The 15,110-nt window shown below is 49.4% G+C and overlaps 2 protein-coding genes across 2 annotated transcripts in view; one reads left to right on the top strand and one right to left on the bottom strand.

Moving 5' to 3' along the window:
- CHRNA5 (cholinergic receptor nicotinic alpha 5 subunit) overlaps positions 1-5,366 on the top strand; it is a 24,425-nt gene extending 19,059 nt beyond the window's left edge. The window contains exon 6 of the mRNA XM_019639978.1: positions 5,328-5,366. Within this exon, the coding sequence (XP_019495523.1) occupies positions 5,328-5,339 (12 nt within the window). The 3' untranslated portion in view covers positions 5,340-5,366. The remainder of the gene's footprint in view (positions 1-5,327) is intronic.
- CHRNA3 (cholinergic receptor nicotinic alpha 3 subunit) lies at positions 2,306-15,110 on the bottom strand. Its single transcript, XM_019639976.1, has 6 exons — positions 14,859-15,110; positions 13,191-13,330; positions 13,042-13,086; positions 11,754-11,863; positions 5,293-6,304; positions 2,306-2,901 (listed from the first exon to the last, which is right to left on the bottom strand). The coding sequence occupies exons 1-6, from the start codon at positions 14,917-14,919 to the stop codon at positions 2,773-2,775; spliced, it is 1,497 nt and encodes a 498-aa protein (XP_019495521.1). The 5' UTR covers positions 14,920-15,110; the 3' UTR covers positions 2,306-2,772.

Here is a 15,110-nt window from a genome sequence, read left to right as displayed (position 1 = left end):
TTGCCGGCAGCGGTGGCGGCGGCGGCGTTGGCTGCAACCCCTGCTGCAGTGGGTTGCCATGGGCTACCGTGTGTAGCCAGCAGCCGCAGTGAGCGGCCGTCCAGAAGCCGGCGACTGATCTGCCTCGCCCGGGAAGAGCGAATGATGGTGCCAACTTGGGCCAGTGAAGCAACGTCCTCCACAACTAGACTGAAGAACAAAAAGACAGCAACTTGTCTGTTCCCCTTCCCCCAATTCCCCAATAAAAATCTTAAAAAAAAAAAAAAATCTTCCCTTTCGTTTATTATCTTTTAAAGATTTTATTGGGGGATTAGGGGAGGGGAACAGCATTGGGGAGTCAGGGAAGGGGAACAGACAAGTTGCTGTCCTTTTGTTCTTCAGTCTAGTTGTGGAGGACATCCGTTGCTTCACTGGCCCATGTTGGTATTATCATTGAGCTCTTCCTGGGTGAGGCAGATCAGTCGCCGGCCATTGGACGACCGCTCACGGTGGCTCACGGCAGCTCACGAAAGCGCATGTCAGTTGCCGTCCAGCTCCACTGCAGCCTACGCCGTCGCCAGCAACTCACTGCAGCCCAGATCCAGGTTGAGCTGTTCACCATCTTAGCTATAGAGGGCGCAGCGTCACTGGCCCTCGTGTGGGATTCGAACCGGGGTCCTGCTGCTCAGAGCTGGCATCCCAAGCCAACTCTTAACCAATGTGCCACTTGGCCAGTCCCCCTTTCACTTATTTAAACATGAGTCACCATGGGCTGCAGTTTTGTCAGTTTTATTTTTGCATAGGAAAAACATTGCAATGAAGAGTGAGAAGGTGAAAACAGTCTCTGTGAATCATCATCTCTTGCCAGCGGTTATTCAGATTCAGAACTGTAGTATGGGCCACTCTTTTCTTAATAATTTGTCTAAAGCAGGGGTGATTGTGCCCCTGAGGGTACGTCTAACAATTTTTGGAGACATTTTTGTTTGTCACTACTGGCAAGGGATGGGGGTATGTTATTGGCATTTGGTGGGTAAAGGCTAGGGTGCTGCTAAAGACCCTACAATGTACAGGACAGTCCCCACAACACAATCATCTGGCTGAAAATCTCCCCTTTCTAAAGGTGCATTGACAGCAGTTGTGTGAGCAGGCACTTTCCCATTGTATAGTGACTTAGAATTAGCGAGATGAGTAGTTGAGGCCCTTGGCCGTAGGGAACAGTAAAGAACAAGAAGTGTGTAATAAAAATAGTAGTAGGGTATGGCGGACATGGTATAGACTCCAAGGAGGTTATGGGCTAAATAAGAAAACCCAATGGGAGGTCTTTTGTGATACTGAACCAAATGATGTTCATATTTCTGAATAGCAAGGTTTTCTATCCAGTTATGTTTCAGTCACTGAAAAAAAAAAGGGGGCAGTTTTCATATTTAGCCCATTTTACATGTTGCATAGCACAGCATACCACTTGTCACTGTAGCAGGATTACATTCCGACATTGCCTTATCTTACCAGAAAGGCTGGGTAAATGTCCATGTATCCATAATACATGCTCTTGACATTTTTCTTGCATGAATCTTTTTTTGACAAAAATCAAGACAACTGGATAATAAGTATACCTTGAAATGCCAAAAAAAAAAACCAAAGCCAGTAGCTTGATCAAAATGCGTTACTATTAACAAAGAGTCTAAAGCAATAAAACTCTTAGAAGAAAAAAGGATAAAACCTTTGTGATGTATTTAGCAATGATTTCTTAGATATGACATGAAAGGCACAGATTAAAAAACAGACAAATTGGACTTTATGAAAATTTAAGAATTTTGTGCATCAAAAGATACTGTCAACAGAGTAAAAAGGCAACCCACAGAGTGGAAGAAAATATTTGCAAATCACGTATCTGGTAAGGGATTAATATCCAGAATATATAGCATGTATATATATTTTTTAAAAATCAGAAATGAGCGAAGGACTTGAACAGACATCTCTCCAAAAAAAATACACAAATGACCAGTAAGCACATGAAAAGATGCTCAACATCACTAACCATTAGAGAAATGCAAATCAAAACTACAATGAGATACCATCTCACACCCATTAGGATGGCTACTATCAAAAAAAACAGAAAAGTGTTGACAAGAATGGGAAGAAATTGAAACTCTTCTGCACTGTTGGTGGGACTGTGAAATGGTGCAGCCATGGTGGAAAACAGTATGGTGGTTCCTCAAAAAGTTAAAAATAGCATTACTGTATGATCCATCAATTCCACTTCTGGGTACATGCCCCCCAAAATTGAAAGCAGAGTCTCAAAGAGATATTTGTAGAGCCATGTTCACAGCAGCATTATCCACAATAGCTAAAACATGGGAACAACTCAAGTGTCCATCAGTATATGAATGGATAACAAAACATGGTCCCTACAGACTGTGGACTTTCTCAGCCTTCAAATGGAAGCACATTCTGACACTTGCTACAACATGGGTGGACCTGGAGGACGTTATACGGAGCAAAACAAGCCAGTCACAAAAAGATGAACACTGATTCCACTCAGAGGAGTTCCCTGGGGGAGTCAGACTCAGAGACAGAACGTGGAATGGTGGTTGCCAGGGGCTGGGGGAGGGGAGGATGGGAGTTATTGTTTAACTGATATGCGTATAGTTTCAGTTTTACAAGATTCAAAGGGTTCTGGGGATAGAGGTGATGTAAAATGGTTAAGATGCTAAATTTTATGTTAAGTGTGTTTTAGCACAATTTAAAACCAGAGCCCTCCCATTCGCCTCAGGCAGACGCACAGTACAGTGCTTAGGCATCATCTCGGGCCATCAAGGGTTGCAGAAACAACCCCGCTGTCCCTAAAATGCACACCAGGATGAATACCCACAGAAAAATGCGATCAATCACCATTGCAACATACTTCCAGTCGTCTTGAATCTGAAAAGCAAAAGGAAAAATCATGAAAGAGTGAAAAATAAAGCACGGAGGAGAAGGCAGTGTGAACATATTTTCAATCCTGAATGTTTAATCAATACGTTGCAGCAGCAGCAGCCACCGTTCCCACCAAAATGCAAGAAACCTGTTTTTTCAGTGATGTAGTCTGCAGAAAGGTTCCATTCTCAAGTTTCTCTGCAGGCACTAGAGAAACAGTATCAAACCTCTGTCATATTACACCTGCTTTAAATCAGCAATTTCTTACTGTATACGTAACCTATTGTTTCTAAGTTGAATTCCAATGTATAAAGCTCGTAAAGCTAGTTAGTAGATGCCCACCTCTGTGGAGGGATCTGGGCCTTTGTTAGAACAGCGAATACATCATTTCCCTTTGTTTCAGAGCAGTAGTTCTTACCCAGTTTTAGACACTAATTTCCTCTTAACATCTGTTCCAGAAGTCAGGGAAGCCCATCATCATCTTGCTCTCCCTGCCCCCCCCCCAACTAACCAAATGTCATCTTCATTTATAAGGCCAAAGATCATTGAATTCTGTACTATTATAGAACAGGCTGAAAATCAGAAATAATTGCTGATAAAAATTACAAGATGGAAAAAAGCAAGAATAATTGTATATAATAGGACTTCAGTTGAGGCTGGAACAATAAGGGGATTGTATGTTAATTATACTCCTAGACAACTCAGAAAGCAAGGAAGCTGTAATTGAATTGAGAAAGAGAGAGCCAATGAATCAACTGATTTGGAAGAAATAATCACATAACAGAGCCAGCATATGAGGCAGTAATTTAATTAAGTGATATTGAAATGGGGTGGGAGAAAGGATTTATTTCACTGTGATGAGCTGGAGTAAATGTGTCCTCTTGGTGACACCAAGGAGTCCAGGTACAATTGGAATCATAATGCTGTATTTGCCATTAGGTACTTTATTTGAATTCCTAAGATTTTGTTGTGTAATTGCTTCAAATACACAATAGACCCTGTGTTCTCTTTCCACCCCTATGGCTAAGCCTCAGGCCTGGGAGGCAGGGGGGTGGAAAACAGAGGCTTGGAGACAGACTGATGGTAATCCCAGCTCAGCTGCTTTCTAGTCCTGAGCATCTGGGTGAGTTAGTTATGTGACCTCTCTTAGCCTCAATTTCTGCATCTGTAAAATGGAGATAAGAACAGTACCTACCACAGAGGGTTGTTGTGAGGCGCTTAAATAAAATGATATTCCTGACACAGGGTCCTTAATGAGTGATACCAATTGATGTTAATGCTGATTTTAAAATGACCATTATCCAAGTATAAATCTCCCTCTGACAGCAATTCACAGGGTTTAGGCTGCTGAAGAGAGATGGGACCTGGGTCTCACACAGGGATACAAATAGTGCTGTAGAAAGAGCTGAGGTGAAATTAATGTTATGTCTGACTCTTAGTCTTTAAGGGATTATGATATTGGCCATCCTCTGGAAACTTTGGACTAACGATGACTAACAGGTACATAAGTTGAGGCAAAATGGTGATCGAGTGTGAGCTCCTGGCTCCCTCTCCCAGCCCAGCCCTGGAGATGCCCCAGGAGACTGTCAGGACCTGGGAAGGTGCAGCCTGGTGAGTGTGAGCTGGGTTGTCGGTGGGGGGTGGGTCTGGGCAGGGGTAGTTCCAGTAACAGGTATATATTCAAGAAAAATTACTGCATATGTTCACCAAAAGACACAAATAAGAATATTTGTAGCAGCGTCATTCAAAATAGCCCCAAACTAGAAATAACCAAATGTCCAACAGCTGTAGAGTAACTTAGCAGAGGGCAGTACAGTCATATTGTAGAGTAGTCTGCACCAATAAAAAAGACACAACCAAAAGGATAAACCTCAAAGATATTTTGTTGATTGAAGGGAGACAGACATGAAAGAGTTCATACTGCGTGATCCGTCTGTGTGAAGTTCAAGGACCTGTGGTTATGGAGGTCCTGTGTCTACTTGTATCATGGTTACATCGAGCTGTATACCCAAGAGGTGTACCCTTTATGTAAATTATACCTAAATGGGGAAAAACACACAAGTAGAAAGTAAAATTAAAAATCTAAGCTGAGCTGACCAATTCTAAGTGGAGATCATTACAACCTGTGTCCTGAGGGACCTCTTGGCTCAGGCTGCTGGCAGTCCACTAGCTCAGGCCACCATATACTCACAAGCTCTGTCACCCCATTTTACAAGACAGGCTGAGAGAGGGGAGGTGACATGTCCAAAGACGTGTAACTGGCAGTGAAAAAGCTGCCCTGAACACAGGCCGTTGACTCCAGGGCCTAATTTTTTAACCCAGCCCTATGCTGTGCCCACAGGAGCCAATGCATATTTGTTGAGTGAATGAAAGACTGACGTAATAACATGTCCTTACCTCTTTGGCTTCATTTTGTGCTTTCATATTTTCAGCAATATACTTGACACTTTGGATGGCTTCCTTGATTTCCGGTGACAAAGCAGAGATGGACAGCACGGCATTGACAGAATCAGAACTGGAGCTTCTTGGGAGGTTGGCACTGAAATTGGAGATTTTCACCCTGCGGTGGTGGCAATAGCCGCACGTCCCATCCTGGCAGGGGTGGCCTTCCTTGCAGCCTCTGAACTCTGTGCGGCTGAAGCAGTTCAGGTTGGAGAGCTCAGCATTGTAGACGGGCCTCGGCCTCTGAGTGTCGTCCTTGTTGCCGGGTGGCCTGGTCATGAACATGACCCTGGGAAGCACATTCAGGAATATGGTCTTCACCCACGTTGGCATCGTGTGCGTGCTGGGGGTTCTATAGTGCACGTTGAGCACAAAGACGGTGATGACGATGGACAAGGTGACAAAAATCATGGTGAACAGGAGGTACTCACCGATCAGGGGGATGACCAGCGAGGTGGACGGGATGGTCTCAGTGATCACCAGCAAGAAGACAGTCAAGGAGAGCAGCACCGAGATACACAGTGTCACCTTCTCGCCGCAGTCGGATGGCAGGTAGAAGACGAGGACTGTGAGGCAGGAGATGAGCAGGCAAGGGATGATGAGATTGACGGTGTAGAAGAGCGGCAGGCGCCGGATGTACAGCGAGTACGTGATGTCCTGGTAGATCTCCTCACAGCAGTTGTACTTGATGTCGTGCTTGTAGCCGGGGGCTCGGATAACAGCCCACTCGCCGCTCTCCCAGTAGTCCTTGAGGTTCATGGAGGAGCCGATGAGCACCAGGTCGATCTTGGCCTTGTCGTAGGACCAGGACCCAAACTTCATGGTGCAGTTCTGGTAATCAAACGGGAAGTAGGTCACGTCGATTTTGCACGAGCTCTTAAAGATGGCCGGAGGCATCCACGTCACTTCCCCCGTGTACTTGAGCAAAGCCTTGGTCTTGTCGTCCACCTGGAAATCCCCAACGGCACTGCAGAGATGAAGAGGAGGGTGATGACAAATGGTCATTGCCACGTGGCTGTCCAGTCCCACCATCTCACACCAACAGGTGAGTGAGTGGTGAGACTGGGGGATGTGAGAGCTCAAAGTGCTGTGAAAGGTCACCTCGTTCTCCAGCCCGTTTACCAGTGGGGACACTGAGGCCCAGGTCCCCTCCCCCGGGGGTGTCACCGGTTCACCCCACAACATACAGTGCCCTACTTGATAGTTACTGAGATACCCCAATGCCAGGAAGTGAAAAATTGTCCCTTTAAGTAAAGAAATGGGCTGAAAGTTGTTGTCCTGGAGGCAGATACCCTATGGCTTGGACCTCATTAATGCCTCCTCTTTCAGTCTCCACTGGGTGCACACTTACATGTGTGTGAAGCCACCATGGGAGCCCACTACCATTAAACTGAACCTGACTCATGGGTTTACCACCATGTCTACCACTCCCCACACTCCCCATCCCTCCCAGCATTGTTTTAGAATGAACAATTGTGTTCTGATTCCTCATCTGTCAAATCCAGCATAACATGTTCCATTACACCGTCTGTTTCCCTATCTCCCCACGTTCTCCCGTGTTTCTCCTTCCTTCCTTTTAGCTACGTGCACTTGACTTTCTTTTCACACAAAGATACGTAATTTTCTTAAAATCGTCTTGTTGGTATTTGTAAGCTGGGTTGTTGAACAGAAGACTTACTGATGTCCAACTCAACCCCTTCTCAACCCCTGTGTCTGCGTGGGCCGGCCCTCCTCACAGCAGCGGCCTTGCCCAGGGAAAGTGTGTTCCCCTGGATCGGCCCTACTGATTTCGTAGAATTCTGCATTTGAAGGCATTCAGGTCCTTCAGAAGGGAACAGCCACCACACCCATTGCCCAAAGAGCTGAAAAAACATGCAAACCTAAGCATTTAGGGATATTTTTATGCTGTTGTTACTGGATGGGGACATGTGAAAACAGAAGGGACGTGTCCAGTGTGTGTCTCTCCGCTAATCTCTGGCCTCTGGCCCCACGTGCCTCTGTTGCATGTGTAGACTTGATGCCAAAGCTGGAGATAAGCTTACGTTGGAGCTGGCCCTCATTTCTGCTTTTACCAGGGGCCTTGGTCACTGCTGAGGCCTACAGGACCTGGCTGGGTCTGCCCTGATCAGAAGGCCTGTTTGCTGCCCCGGTCAGTGTCAGCAGCCCGTCTCTGCCCCCAGAAGATAGAGAAGGTGAAGACCTAGCTGGGGGCCGACACAACATCAGCTGCATAGAGGGCACTTGGTAAGTATTTTTGACTGAATGAATGACCAGAAAATAAATGGAGCTCTCACCTCCACAGGGTGCCCAAGCGATGGCAGGCAGCAAGGGACAGCAGAGGTGGGAGGGTCTGAGCCAGTATGTCACTGAACCATGTGAGTTGATTAAACAAGGCAGGGTGGCTGGCTGCCAGTGATTAGTTGAGGTATCACTTTAACAGAAGGAAAGGTTAGGAGCTTGAGTGGGGAGAGGGTGTTGAGTGGTGGGAGAAGGAGCAGGATGGCATCAGTTTTTCTAATCCCTCCAAATTCCCTCAGAAAAATAGGGCAGCTGGGATCGCAAGAGAAAAAACCTACTGACCACATGGTCAACAGAGATTCCATGGAACCCCATGGACCTCAGAATATGAGCATGTGGGGTCGAACCCCCAGCACCAGCAGGGCCTTCTCAGGAACATGTCGGATTAGAGAAGGGAGAGTTCTCGTGCCCTAAGAGCCGCAGACAGAAGTCACCAGGAAGTATCTGCCCTTCAAAAAAGAGGACCCTGGGCCGGCCGAGTGACATGTTGATTAAGAGCTGGCTTGGGACACCAGCTCTGAGCAGCAGGGCCCCAGTTCGGATCGCACATGGGGGCCAGTGACACTGCGCCCTCTACAGCTAAGATGGTGAACAACAGCTCAACCTAGAGCTGGGCTGCCATGAGTCGCCAGTGATGGCGTAGGCTGCAGCCCCTGCTGCAGTGGGCTTCCATAAGCTACCGTGAGTGGCTGGCAGCCAGTGTGAGCTGCCAAGAGCCGCTGTGAGCGGCCGTCCAGTGGCCAGCTACTGATCTGCCTCAGCCAGGATGAGTGCAATGATAATACCAACATGGGCTAGTGAAGCGACAGACGTCCTCCACAACTAAACTGAAGAACAGAAGGACAGCAACTTGTCTGTTCCCCTTCCCTGATTCCCCAACGCTGTTCCCCTCCCCCAATTCCCCAGTAAAATCTTTAAAAAAAAAAAAAGATCCCGTTCTGCGTTGAATCTCTAGCAAGGGAAACAGTGAAACAGAGGGCCCCACAACTTCTGGTTTGTGGGAGGGAACAAAGAAAGGTGGTGGGATCCACTGGGGGTCAGCAGAGGAGTCAGCCTTGTGTGGGCTCTCGAGGAGTTCGGAAATAGCTTCCAAAACTCCCCTCGAGCAGCAGAGACCCACCCGAAAAAGGCTGCTTACGGTAAGATCCAGACCCAGTGGGGCAGGGTGAGGAGAGAAAGTTCAGCAACTAGAGAAGCTGCAGCTCTCAGACCGGAGGTGGCTCCACGAGAGGCCTGCCTTTTATACTCGGGGGTAACTAGGTGAGGGGGGCTCTCAAGCAGGTGAAACAAGAGGCCCGCCCTGAGCCATTGCCACCCGCTCTAGGAACTTGTCTTCAAAGTTCAGAAAAGGCCATCTATTTAAACGAGAGCACCAGAAGAGGATTGGATTGAACTCCACATAAACAGATAATAAGGAAAAGATAAAAATGAATAAAAACACCAGCCTTAAGTGCACACCAGCAAAAATACAGCCACAGAGCAGATGAAACTGATAATCTGATATTACCAGTTGAGCTATCTGAAAGAGCAGTGTGAATCAGAAATGGAAAAGTTAAGAAATAGGGGCCTGCCGAGTGGCTCAGTTGGTTAAGAATTAGCTTTGAAGTGTGAGGTCTGAGCACCAGGACCGCTGGTTCAATTCCCATGTGGGCCAGTGAGCTGCGCCCAATCTGAGCTGCCAACAGGTGGCAGGGTGGCATAGCTGGTGAGAGCACGTGCTCCTAACAACAAAACTGCCTGTTTGATGGTGGGCTATGCTTGCCCGCAACTAAGACTGAACTCAGCACCTTGAGCTGAGCTGCCACCCGGATGGCTCAGTGAGTAGAGCGTGCTCTCTTAACAACAAGGCTGCTGGTTCCACTCCCGCATGGGTGGCTATGCCCACTTGCAACTAAGATTGAACACAGCACCTTGAGCTTAGAGGCCACGAGCTGCCGACGGGCAGCCAGATGGTGACTGGCTCCTTCCACAACGAAGATTGAAGAACAACAAGTTGGCTGGTTCCCGTCCCCAATTCCCCAATTAAAAAAAAAAGAAAAAGAAAAGTTAAGAAATAATGTGGCTAAGCAACAGGAGGACATAAAAAGAGCTGACAGAACTTAGGAAAGAATTAGGAAAAAAGAAAAAAAAGTCATTTTAGAAGCAAAGACTAAACTAAAAAAAACAAAACAAGCAGACACCATGGAAAGCATAGTAATAGAAATAAAATACAGAAAGGAGAAAAATTCTTTTAAATCAGACACAAAGAAAGAATTTGAGTGAAAATAATATTGAGAGAATATAGGTAAATAAGTTCCAATATATGTAAAAATGGAATTCATGGAGAGATAATCAGCAATGGGACAGAACAAGTCTGAAAAACAGTAATTAAAAAAAACTGGAATAAAAGAAGGCTTATGTACGTGGGACAGCGTAAAACTACCAGACTGTAGAGACAAAGGAAAAGTACCTTGGTCACCCAAGCAAAAGAACAGCTCACCTTTACGTCAGCTGACCCTGCACCAGTGTGTCTAAGACAGTCCTGCTCTACACCTGTGGTCCTGCCACACTTACTAATGGTGTCCCCTTTCTCTCCCCAAACTCACCTGATTTTACATCAACAAGAAAATTAGACTGGCATCAGATTTTGACGGCAACACTTTGTACCAGGACACGAGCCAGCATTTTAAAGATTTTCATGGAAGGAAAAACTGAGCCAAGGATTTTATATCCAGGTAAGTGACCTAAAAGTATTCCTTAAAAAGGCCGCAGTGAGTTATGAGCTTGTGAGCACTTTCTGAGGATTCTATTAAGAGTGAACTTCAGAAAACAAAAGCTCATAGGAAAAACTTGGCATAAGAAGGTAAAAGGTGTTTTTTGTGTTGACATTAAGAGAAAGAGTTGGATGATATTCTCTAAATGTTATGTTCAGATTCTAAGGACATTCCTTATGATATTTGATTGTCCTGAGTCCAATTTAAGCACTTCATGTGTCTCTCAGTGTTGTCACCAGCATACATCCTAGAGTACAGCAGCTGTTCACCCAAGATTGCCAGCAGGAATGTAGCTATGCTGTTTAAATTGTAAGATGAAAGATTTTGCCCACTTTCTCAATTCTAGCTTGGCAGAAGTTCTGCACACACTGCCCCATTCTCTGACAGCCTTTGCACAGGGGACTTCTAGGATTCCTTAAGTTTATCTTGTGTCCCAGTTCTCTAAGGACTGATTTAAATATAAATTGCATGAAAGAATCATATTTATGATTGCTGTATTTTCTTGGGAAAACAGTCAGTAAAATACAGACCATCTCTGAGTGGTTAAAGATCCCCCTTCTTTCCGCCAGTGACCAGAAAGTGGGGTTCAGCTCAAAACATAGCTTCTCTAGTCCTCTTACTAATAGTAAAACATATTAGTTTGTACTACCATGGCATAAAAACCTACACGCAGAATGCTTTTACTCATTAAAATCAGATTAGACTAATTGTATATGAAGTGTGTGCTGAAAAATGCTTAATGGTTAAAACATTATGACTAGAGCTAAAGCACAGCTGAAAAAATGTTTTTCAATACTCGAGAACGAGCCTGTACATACTGCAAAATATCATTTGAAATACTTGTGTGTTTGCCTAATAACAGAGCTTACGTGTGGGAAGTGTTGGCTTTGTGTGGCCTTAGGAGAGAGATGCCACGATGGGCAGGCTCAGGCTGGCAGAGGAGGGTGTGACGGGGGCAGGTGGGCAGGGAGGACGGACACACCAGGTGAGCAGAAGAACAAGCCTTCCTGAGGCCTGAGCTCATGGCGCCCTCTGGGACCCGACACACAGGAAGGTCAGGGCTAGGGAGGACCCTGGAGGCAGATGCCGCCCCCCATGCTCCCTTCCTGCCCTCATGCTCATCCATAACTGCTCGTTTGGGTGTTATAACTCAGGCCTGTCTTCCCTGCTGCGCGGTTGGCTCCTGGAGCCAGGAAGGTATCTGCTCTGTGCACACTGTTCTTTCAACACCTGGTATACAGTAGGTGCTCAGTAGATACCCGTGGATGAGCCAGCGAATGAAGCCCTGTAGGAAAAGTTCTGGGGAGGGCCAGGCTGTGAGGACAGCGGGCCAAAGCCCCAAGGGTGGGAGCCACCCGCCCTTACTTGTTGTACAGCACGATGTCTGGCCTCCAGATCTTCTGTGCGGGAACACGGATTAATTCTGCCCCGTCGTAGTCGGCAGGGTTCCACTTCAGCTTGTAGTCGTTCCAGATCTGGGGGGAGACAGAAGGACCATGCGGTTTTACTTGTCCTGATACCACCCATCTTGGTGAACTCCCCACCCCTGCCACAGTCACGGAGCTGCCTGCATGCTGCAGACGCACGGCCTGATCTCCCGAGGGTGCTGGTGGGGGAAATAGCACTGGACCGTGTGCAACCCGCCTCCTGGCTCTCCTGGAGCCACTGCCACTATGACTGAGCAAGGACCCTCCTCAGTCACATAAGCACCACTAGTGCTTGCTCTGGTCACTTCTAGTGCCAGGTCCAGGCCCATGCCGTAAGCTTATATGTTTATGTCTCCAGGAGCTTTTCAACCATGTGCCTACCAAGGCCCAATAACGGGGTGCTAATCACAGAATAAGCCCCAATAGTGGGCTGCCAATCGCACACAGAACAAGCCCCAGTAACAGGGTGCCAATCACAGACACAACATGCCCCAGTAATGGGGTGCCAATTGCACACAGAACAAGCCCCAATAACGGGGTGCCAGTCGCACACAGAACACTGTTCTACCTCCAGGTTGGCCTCTGAAGAGTTCTGGGCAAGGAACCACGGTTCCCTCCGGTCCCTGGGTGCAGAGGCGGGGAGCTCTGAGCCCTGAGCCCTGAGAGGTGAGGCTGTGGCCTGAGGGAAAGTGAGCACTGAGTGGCCACTGTGCCCATCTGGCTTTCTAGCCTCCTGCGGGGGGCGGGCCACGTGGGCTGAGCACTCAGTTGGCTGGGCTGGTGGAAGGGTCACCGTTAGGCCAGCGCGTTCCTGTCCAGGTCCGGGCACAGCCTCCCTGGGGAGGACATGTGGAAGATGATTTCTTTGGCCTCAATCGGAAAGGAAAGTCCAGAGCCCCTGCTTCCCACACTACCCACTGTGATTGAATTAAGGATGCGTTTTTGGCAAGAGGAAGGGAAGCCGGGACCTCAGGCACCACCTAGAGTTGGGGACCAGGCCCATTTTATTGTGTGACCATGGAGATGCCTTCTCCCTCCAAGCCATCACCTGTGACTTGAGGGGCCAAGCCCTGCGTTCCTTCCGGGAGGAGCAGTGGGACCCCAAGCCCAGGAAGAGACAGACCAGCCAGCCAGTGGATCCCAGCTTTGGGCCCTTGTTGGCTCACGGACAGCAGATGAAGTGGTCACCATGAGGGGGCAGCAGTGCTCGAGGCCTTGTTACTTACTTGTCTGAGCCACAAGTTGGTCTCCATGATCTGGTTTACTTCATCCTAGAACGACAGATTAAAGCAGAGGCGTGAAGCACAAAACCAGGCTGCCTGGGAAAGCCCCTTCCCGAAACCCCGAACCCCACGGCTGTGGCTCCCGCACTCACCACCTTCACCAGCTGGGACATGGACACCTCAAACTGGACGATGACGGGGTCGGACACGTTGGCCACAGGCCGGATGATCTCGTTGTAGCCTTCGAACAGCCTCTCAAACAGACGGTGCTCGGCCTCAGAGGCGCTGGTCACTGAGGGAAGCAGTCCTGTCAGACCCTTCTCTCCTCACCAGGGACACCTGCCCACTACAGCCTCCTCTCCACCCACTGGGTTCCTCTGTGAACTCCAGCCTTTCAGACTGGTTTCTCTCCTTTGAGTTACAGATTGGGAAACAGGCCCAAGAGGGGTAGGGAGTCCATGAGCTTGCACACACTCAATGAGAAGCACAGTGGGCCCTGAATGACAAACACCTTGTGAGCTGTGTGAGTTTACGCAAGTGGCTTAACCTCTCTGAACCTCAGTGAAACATGATAAGCATATCTACCCCATAGTGTTGTACGAGTGAGGTGCTCAGCTCAGTGCTGGCATATGGTCACAACTCAGGAACTCTGCTTGTCTTCATTGTTACAGTGGGGTCGTTGTGTATCGGCCCAGGTATGGCCACTTGCTGCTTCCATGATGGAGATGACCAGTCCACTCCCAGGGGCAGGGCCACATATGGCCATCCAGGGCAGTTCTGCCCCTCAGCCTCCCAGTGGGAGATTGCAGCCGAGGCCTGGGCTCTCCTTTGTCCCACTCTGCACCTTGTTGGGGTTTGGCCACCACGCGTCTTAGCCCTCCGTGGCTCCCATGATCTCTAAGTGTGACCCGGGGTCCCCGCTGATGCTGCCTTCACATCCTGATCAGAGACCCTCACCTCTCTGAAAGCCTTGGGAACCCCTGTGCTCATCAGCCACACCCCAGGCATCTCAAGTTAGCGGTCTGGGGTTTCCCATTTACAGATCTGGGGACAATGTGGGGAGTAGAAGAGGGGGATCCTTAGTGAAGTATGACCCAGCTTATCCAGGTCTTGAAATGGGATCTTGCCTGCTCCTTCGTGGCCACTCCCCCACCCCCATAAAGGAGGGGCCACAGGCAAGGCGCTGAGTAGTGGGGGCCTGGGCACCAGGGGGGCAGACACGGTGCTCCGAAGGCACAGCCACAGAGCATTGTCCTAACAGGGTCCCCTGCATCCCTGCCAGACCCTGACCCCTTTGGTACAACCAGCCCTCCCAGGCCAACCAAACAGCCTTCGGGCCGTGGTGCAGGACCACTTCTCTGACCGGCCATGGTGGATACTGGGCAGAGGCGGGAGGCGCCCTCACTGCTAGGAGGGTGGAGAGGTGAGGACGGAGGGGCGGCTGGCGCGCTCGCCACCCGGCCCGGAACCACTCCACTCTCCCCGGGGGCCTGCGTCAAGTCTTTACCTTTCTCTGGCCTCAGTTTCCCCGTCTAGACTGAAAACGAGGAGGGGGGCGGGATGCAGACAGTGGAGCCGACGCCCGGGTAGTGCCAGTCGGGACCCAGAGCACCAAGCGCGGCTCTGGAGGCGATGCACCACAGGGAGACGGGCGTCCCCATCCAGCTCGCCACCCGCTAGAGGGAGTTCGCGCGTGTCGGATCCCCGGCCCCTCCGCCGCCCTGAGCCCCCCACTGTGCGCTCCCAGCCCGACCGCTTGGACTTGGACTTCGAGTCCCCCCTCGGGCCACCTGTCCCTCCGGCTCCCAGCCGGCGCGTACCTGGCAGCAGTAGCAGCAGCAGCAGCAGAAGTGGCGGCGCCCGGAACGAGTGTGCGCCCATGGCCCGTCCCCCGGGCTGCCCGGAGACCCGGAGCGATCAGGAGCCGACAGGGCGTAAGGGAGACAGACTCGCCCGTGGGCTCCCTGTGCAGCGACAGCTCGGAGTCAGACGGGGCGGGGCTCTGGGCTCCTCCCGGCCTCCCACCAACCCTGCCTGCCGGCGGCGCAAGGGTCTGGGCTGGCGCTGGAGGG

The sequence above is a fragment of the Hipposideros armiger genome, unplaced genomic scaffold (assembly GCF_001890085.2).
Source record: "Hipposideros armiger isolate ML-2016 unplaced genomic scaffold, ASM189008v1 scaffold_48, whole genome shotgun sequence".
NCBI lineage: Eukaryota > Metazoa > Chordata > Mammalia > Chiroptera > Hipposideridae > Hipposideros > Hipposideros armiger.
Note: the sequence above shows the minus strand (reverse complement) of the source record. Positions and strands in the feature narration are given on the sequence as shown.

What these genes read in the sequence shown, in the direction of transcription:
- CHRNA3 (XM_019639976.1), bottom strand. Translation starts at nt 14,919, where the DNA reads ATGGGCGCACACTCGTTCCGGGCGCCGCCACTTCTGCTGCTGCTGCTG. An exon ending in TGTCCCAGCTGGTGAAGGTG is followed by an intron (nt 13,087 to 13,190) that starts GTGAGTGCGGGA and finishes CTGTCGTTCTAG; the next exon opens with GATGAAGTAAACCAGATCAT. An exon ending in GACATCGTGCTGTACAACAA is followed by an intron (nt 6,305 to 11,753) that starts GTAAGGGCGGGT and finishes TCATCTCTGCAG; the next exon opens with TGCCGTTGGGGATTTCCAGG.